The sequence below is a fragment of the Scomber japonicus genome, chromosome 12 (assembly GCF_027409825.1).
Source record: "Scomber japonicus isolate fScoJap1 chromosome 12, fScoJap1.pri, whole genome shotgun sequence".
Taxonomy (NCBI): domain Eukaryota; kingdom Metazoa; phylum Chordata; class Actinopteri; order Scombriformes; family Scombridae; genus Scomber; species Scomber japonicus.
Window position 1 is genome coordinate 30344494 of NC_070589.1, and position 7500 is coordinate 30351993.

Genomic DNA, 7500 nt, shown 5'->3' on the forward strand with positions numbered 1-7500 from the left:
CACATGCTGCCATACTGGGCTTCTTTATGTTGTTACATTAAATAAAACATTTTAATTAACATTTAATATTTTAGCTGCAGCCTTAAATCTGTCTGTAATCATCTGTATGTCATCCGTTATCCTGTTAAATAAAGAATTGAGAATAAACACGGTCGCTCATTAACCCTTTATAGGACACTCATTGAAAGGAAGGACGGAAGGAAGGAAGGAAGGAAGGAAGGAAGGAAGGAAGGAAGGAAGGAAGAAAAAAGGAAGGAAGGAAGGTAGGGGGGAGGAAAGAAAGAGAGAAAGAGGGAGGGAGGAAGGGAAGAAAGAAGGAAGGAAGGAAGGAAGGAAGGAAGGAAGGAAGAAAAAAGGAAGGAAGGAAGGTAGGGGGGAGGAAGGAAGGAGGGAAGGAAGAAAAAAGGAAGGAAGGAAGGTAGGGGGGAGGAAAGAAAGAGAGAAAGAGGGAGGGAGGAAGGGAAGAAAGAAGGAAGGAAGGAAGAAGAAAGGATGATGGAGGAAGGAAAGAAGGAAGGGAGGAGAGAAGGAGGGAGGGAGGAAGAACAGATGGAAGTAAGGAAAGGAAGGAAGGAAGGATGGAGGAAATAAGGAACGAGGGAGGGAGAAAGGAAAAGAGGAAGGGAAGAAAGAAGGCAGGGAGGAAGGAAAGGAAGGAAGGAAGGAAGGAAGGAGGAAGGAAGGAAGGAAAAAGGAAGGAAGGAAGGTAGGGGGGAGGAAAGAAAGAGAGAAAGAGGGAGGGAGGAAGGGAAGAAAGAAGGAAGGAAGGAAGAAGAAAGGGGGATGGAGGAAGGAAAGAAGGAAGGGAGGAAAGAAGGAGGGAGGGAGGAAGAACAGATGGAAGTAAGGAAAGGAAGGAAGGAAGGATGGAGGAAATAAGGAACGAGGGAGGGAGAAAGGAAAAGAGGAAGGGAAGAAAGAAGGCAGGGAGGAAGGAAAGGAAGGAAGTTTCAACCAAAAAAATGTGAAAATACTCACTGCTTTAATTTCTGGTGACAAATTAAACAATAAAAAAATAATATATATAATAAACATAATTAAATGTCAGATATAGTGACATAGTGATTTATCTTTGGATTAGTATTAAGAAACCAAAATGTAGTTTTCAGGGATTCTTGCTTCATAAATTCAAGCTTAAAATGATTATAATCTCTATTTTTGGGATTATTAAAAATCTCTGCATGCTTGGAGGAAACTTGAGCTATATATTTATTTGCTATATCTACTATTGGCTTTACTACTAGGTGAAATAAAATAAATAAAACAACACAATATATATATAACCTCAAATAAGTGACAAAATAAACAATAAAAAATGACAATAAACATAATTAAATGTCAAATATATAGTGACAGATTCAAGACAAAGATGATTATACTCTCTATTATATTATATTATTATTATTATTATTATTTTATTATTATAATTATTTTATTATCTAAGTATAGAAAAAAATTGACTGAACACTTTTCATGCATGAGGCCAAAGTGACATAAAATAAATAAAAATTATGTCATTATATGAGTTTAACCTTCCTGTCGTCCTCCCGGGTCAAATTGACCCATCTGTTTTGACTGTTCCTTCCTTCCTTCCTTCCATCTGTGCTTCCTCTCTCCTTCTCTCCTTCTTTCCTTCTTCTCTTTCTTCCCTTCCTCCATCTCCCTTTCTTCCTTCTTTTGTCCTTCCTCCCCCCTACCTTCTTTCCTCTGTCCTTACTTCCTTCCTCCTTTCCTCTGTCCTTCTTTCCTCCCTCCCTTCTACCTTCTTTCCTCCCTCCCTCACTCCCTCCTACCTTCCTTCCTTACTTCTTTCCTCCATCCTTCCTTCCTCCCTTCCTCATTTCCTTTCCTCCCTTCCTTCCTTCCGTCCGTCCTCCATCCCCCTTTCTTCCTTCTGTCGTTCCTTACTTTCTCCTTCCTTCCTTCCTTCCTTCCTTCCATCTGTGCTTCCTCTCTCCTTCTCTCCTTCTTTCCTTCTTCTCTTTCTTCCCTTCCTCCATCTCCCTTTCTTCCTTCTTTTGTCCTTCCTCCCCCCTACCTTCTTTCCTCTGTCCTTACTTCCTTCCTTCTTTCCTCTGTCCTTCTTTCCTCCCTCCCTTCTACCTTCTTTCCTCCCTCCCTCACTCCCTCCTACCTTCCTTCCTTACTTCTTTCCTCCATCCTTCCTTCCTCCCTTCCTTATTTCCTTTCCTCCCTTCCTTCCTTCCGTCCGTCCTCCATCCCCCTTTCTTCCTTCTGTCGTTCCTTACTTTCTCCTTCCTTCCTTCCTTCCTTCCATCTGTGCTTCCTCTCTCCTTCTCTCCTTCTTTCCTTCTTCTCTTTCTTCCCTTCCTCCATCTCCCTTTCTTCCTTCTTTTGTCCTTCCTCCCCCCTACCTTCTTTCCTCTGTCCTTACTTCCTTCCTTCTTTCCTCTGTCCTTCTTTCCTCCCTCCCTTCTACCTTCTTTCCTCTGTCCTTCTTTCCTCCCTCCCTCACTCCCTCGTACCTTCCTTCCTTCCTTTTTCCTCCATCCTTCCTTCCTCCCTTCCTTATTTCCCTTTTCCTCCCTTCCTTCCTTCCGTCCTCCATCCCCATTTCTTCCTTCTGTCGTTCCTTACTTTCTCCTTCCTTCCTTCCTTCCTTCCTTCCTTCCATCTGTGCTTCCTCTCTCCTTCTCTCCTTCTTTCCTCTCTTCTCTTTCTTCCCTTCCTCCATCTCCCTTTCTTCCTTCTCTTGTCCTTCCTCCCCGCTACCTTCTTTCCTCTGTCCTTACTTCCTTCCTTCTTTCCTCTGTCCTTCTTTCCTCCCTCCCTTCTACCTTTCTTTCCTCCCTCCCTCACTCCCTCCTACCTTCCTTCCTTCCTTACTTCTTTCCTCCATCCCTTCCTTCCTCCCTTCCTTATTTCCTTTCCTCCCTTCCTTCCTTCCGTCCTCCATCCCCCTTTCTTCCTTCTGTCGTTCCTTACTTTCTCTCTCCTTCCTTCCTTCCTTCCCCCCTCCCTGCCTTCTTTCCTTTACTCCCTTCCTCCCTTGATTCAAACACAACAGGAGGGTTAAATGTTGATCTCGGTGCTGCTCACCTCGTACACCTCGTTCCATTTGGGGTGGACGGTCTCGTGGATGACTTTGCTCTGGAAGATCTGCGTGCCGACCTGGATGACTCCGTACGGGTCCGACTTGCCTTTGATGAGTCCGCCCAGAAACTTGTCTTTACCCAGCAGATCCTGAGCCTCCAGGAAGTGGATCCGCAGGACGGCCTGAGGAAGACGAGGGAGAGGAAGAGGAAGAAAAGACTCAAATACGTCATCACAGATAATAAGGAAAAGACACTTATTCCATGACGATATCTATAAAATATCATGATATCAATATTATGTTGATTTATTGCCTAGCCCTAATACAGAATGCAACAGTATTTATTTTACATTTTTGAATAAATATGGGTCAAAAACTTATTTTCCAAAGTTGTCAAATTTCAGGTTAAAAGTAAGAAGTGCTTAGAGTTTATTTACTGCTTTCTAATGGGTCAAATTTGACAGTGAACAGTATATGAGAGTCAATTAATGATCTATAATTGTTCCTTTAATGTTTCACTATAAGCTGTTATATCTGTGTGTGTGTGTGTGTGTGTGTGTGTGTGTGTGTGTGTGTGTGTGTGTGTGTGTGTGTGTTACCTTTGGCACTGGGAAGCGGAGGTTAGCCAGCTGAGCTTCTCCCACTAGAGGGATGGTGATGCGGTTCGGCAGGACCAGGTAGCTGTAGATGATATCCTGGATGATGTTGTCACACAAACCACTAAAACACAGACAGGAAGAAGAGAGGAAGAAGAAAGAGGGAGAATAAGTATTGATATGAACACTGAAATCATTCCTCCTGTTCATACTAACAACATTGAAACATAGAAGATGAAGATTTCTGTGTTCAGGACTTAGTGGGGCATAAACCCGCCCCTGCTGCTGTAGAGGTATAAATACATTCAGCACACACTACTACTACTACAGTCTACAGTTAGCTAGTTAGCTGAGTTAGCCGCCGAGCTAGTAGCTGAGCCAACCGCCGGGTTAGCCGCCGAGCTACCAGCCGAGTTAGCCGCCGAGCCAGCCGTTGAATTAGCCGCCGAGCTAACAGTCGAGTTAGCCGTCGAGTTGAGTAGTGTTGGTCGAGTTAGCCGCTGAGCTAACCGTCGAGTTGAGTAGTGTTGGTCGAGTTAGCCGCTGAGCTAACCGTCGAGTTGAGTAGTGTTGGTCGAGTTAGCCGCTGAGCTAACCGTCGAGTTAACCGTCGAGTTGAGTAGTGTTGGTCGAGTTAGCCGCTGAGCTAACCGTCGAGTTAGCCGTTGAGCTAACCGACGAGCTAGCTGCAGAAAGCTCTCAGACGTAGCGTCCATGTTTCTGGTAGAGGTGGTGACTTTGTTTGACAGGTGACACGTGGTAGGGGGCGGGGCTTCAGCGGACTCGGCGGCCACGCCCACAGCGTTTGACTGATTTTTAAACAACTTTGAAGCCTAATTTCATATATTTGGTGACTTTTTTTAATCATTCAAATTTGGCAAGGTGGTTAACAACACACTTTTCTGTGGTATGTCAAACTCAGAACACATATTTATTCTTACTTTACACAGACTTTAAGCCATAATGTGAAATGTATTAATATCAGAAAATATCTCAATAATGTTTTCCACCATATTTCTCATTCATATCCTCTCTGCAGACTCACACTGCACTGAGACACATCTGCAGCTGTCAGTCAGTCTGCAGCCTGGCCTTGCACATGTTCAAACACACACACACACACACACACACACACACACACACACACACACACACACACACACACACACACACACACACACACACACACACACACACATACAGACAAACACACAAAGTAAACTCTTCTCCAGTTCCAGCATCTGTTATTATTAGATTCACATGTTGATTAACAGCTTGACAGACGAGCGTCGAGGCTTCTTCACTGATCCCAACAGGAAACCAGCAGCATGTATGTTAATATGACACTAAACTCTGTGTGTGTGTGTGTGTGTGTGTGTGTGTGTGTGTGTGTGTGTCTTATCTAAACATGTCCCACCAAACTGACACCTCCCAGCCGTAAATATATGACATTTCTACAGAGTGTGATCATCGTGCTGCTGTTGAGAGACGTTTTAAAGTTTATTTTATTTCCAATTTAACACTTTAAACCAGGGGTGTCAAACATGCGGCCCGAGGGCCAAGTACGGCCCACCGAGGGGTGTGATCCGGCCCACTTTCCATCCTGTGTTCTTGTCCTTCCTTCCTACCTTCCCTTTTTCCTTTCTTCGTTCCTTCCTTCTGTCCTTCCTTACATCTGTCCTTCCTCCCTCCTTCCCTTCCTTCCTCCCTTCCTTCCATCCTTGCCTTCCTTCCTCCCTCCCTTCTGTCTGTCCTTCCTCCCTTTCTTCCTTCTGTTCTTCCTTCCTTACTCCCTTCCTTCCATCCTTTCCTTCCTTCCTTCCTCCCTTCTGTCTGTCGTTCCTCCCTTTCTTCCTTCCTTCCTCCCTCCCTTCTGTCTGTCCGTCCTTCACTGTCTGTCCTTCCTCCCTTTCTTCCTTCCTTCCTCCCTCCCGTCTGTCTGTCCTTCCACCCTCCCTCCCTTCCTCCCTTCCTTCCTTCCATCCTTTCCTTCCTTCCTTCCTCCCTTCTGTCTGTCCTTCCTCCCTTTCTTCCTTCTGTCCTTCCTTACATCTGTCCTTCCTCCCTCCCTCCCTTCCTTCCTTCCATCCTTTCCTTCCTGCCTTCCTCCCTTCTGTCTGTCCTTCCCCCCTTTCTTCCTTCTGTCCTTCCTCCCTCCCTCCCTTCCTTCCTTCCATCCTTTCCTTCCTTCCTCCCTCCCTTCTGTCTGTCCGTCCTTCACTGTCTGTCATTCCTACCTTTCTTCCTTCCTTCCTTTCTTATTTCCTACCTTCCCTTCTTATTTCCTTCCTTCCTTCCTTCTTTCCCTCCATCTTTTTAATGATCCGGCCCACATGAGATCAAATTGGTCTGTATGTGGCCCTTAAATGAAAATGAGTTTGACACCTCTGCTTTAAACCGTACATAAATCTCTTTTTATTTTGCCGTGTGTCACTTTTATATCCTGCCTTGATGCATTTTATGTTTTTTATGTAAAGCACTTTGATTTGCTGTGTTGTTTAAATGTGCTATATAAATAAATCAGCCTTGCATATATCAGGGTTTTATTTGTATCCCCACACCAAGAGCACACAAATCACCCTTTTTTTCTAACTGATTCCTTCTCAACACAAACCAGAAAGAGCAGGAAACACTAACAAGTTAATTTAAATGTTGTATTCTGGTAGATAATTATGTTTTCATGCAAGTCACTTCAGCTTTGGTTTGATTTAAAGCTGCAATGATTAGTCCATTCATCAATTAGTTGATTAAAAGGAAATTAATCACCATCTTTTGAGTCTTTTAACCCTCCTGCTGTCCTCAGGTCAAGGAAGGACAGGAGTAAAGAGGAAGGAAAGAAGGAATGAGGAAGAAAAGGAGGAAGGAGGAAAGAAGGAATGAGGAAAGAAGGAATGAGGAAGGAAGGAAGGAGGGAGGGTGGAGAGGAAGGAATGAGGAAGGAAAGGAGTAAGGATGGAGGGAGGAAAAGAAGAAGGAAGGAAGGAAGGAAGGAGGAACAGAGGAAGGAAGGAAGAAGGAAGGAAGGAAGGAAGGAAGGAATGAAGGAGTAAGGAGGAAGGGAGGGAGGAGAGGAAGGAATGAGGATGGGAAAGGATTAAGGATGGAGGGAGGAGAAGAAGGAATGAGGAACGAAAGGAGTAAGGATGGAGGGAGGAAAAGAAGAAGGAAGGAAGGAAGGAGGAGGAGAGGAAGTAAGTAAGGAGAGAAGGAAGGGCGGAAGGAAAGGAGGAAGGAAGGAAGGGAGGTAGGAAAGAAAGGAGTAAGGAGTTCCTTACTTCCTTCATTTCCTTCCTCCCTTCTTTCCTCCTCCCTCCCTTCCTTCTTTCCTCCTCCCTTCCTTCTTCTTTTCCTTCCATCCTCATTTCCTTCCTTCCTCCTTTCCATCCTTCCTTCTTCCTCCCTTCCTTCTTTGACTCGAACTTCTTAAATACATGGATGAATGAAGCCTGTCATCAGATCCTCGACAGCCAGCGTGTCCTCTCTCTCTGTCTCTCTCTCTCTCTCTCTCTCTCTCTCTCCTCTCTCCTCTCTCTCTCTCTCTCTCTCTCTCTCTCTCTCTCTCCTCTCTCTCTCTCTCTCTCTCTCTCTCTCTCTCTCTCTCTCTCTCCCTCTCTCTCTCTCTCTCTCTCTCTCTCTCTCTCTCTCTCTCTCTCTCTCTCTCTCTCTCTCTCTCTCTCTCTCTCTCTCTCTCTCTCTCTCTCTCATCCAGGATATGAGAGCGGATAAATCAATATGAAGCTCGTGATGGATGTCTGTTTGTGGTCATGTGCAAATAATCTGCCTCTCACTCACAGGGAGGAGGTGGAGAGAACTTTGCAAGCCGAGCGTTTAAAAGGCAGGATGAAGCTA

The 7500-nt window shown here is 44.9% G+C and overlaps 1 protein-coding gene across 1 annotated transcript in view; it reads right to left on the reverse strand.

Moving 5' to 3' along the window:
* Window positions 1-3033: 3033 nt before the first annotated feature.
* The window catches only part of LOC128369740 (extended synaptotagmin-2-A-like), a 77876-nt gene continuing 73409 nt past the window's right edge, over window positions 3034-7500 (reverse strand). Inside the window, exons 8-9 of the mRNA XM_053330817.1 lie at window positions 3655-3775; window positions 3034-3237 (exon numbers count right to left, since the gene is read on the reverse strand). Coding sequence (XP_053186792.1) covers window positions 3034-3237; window positions 3655-3775 — 325 coding nt within the window. The remainder of the gene's footprint in view (window positions 3238-3654; window positions 3776-7500) is intronic.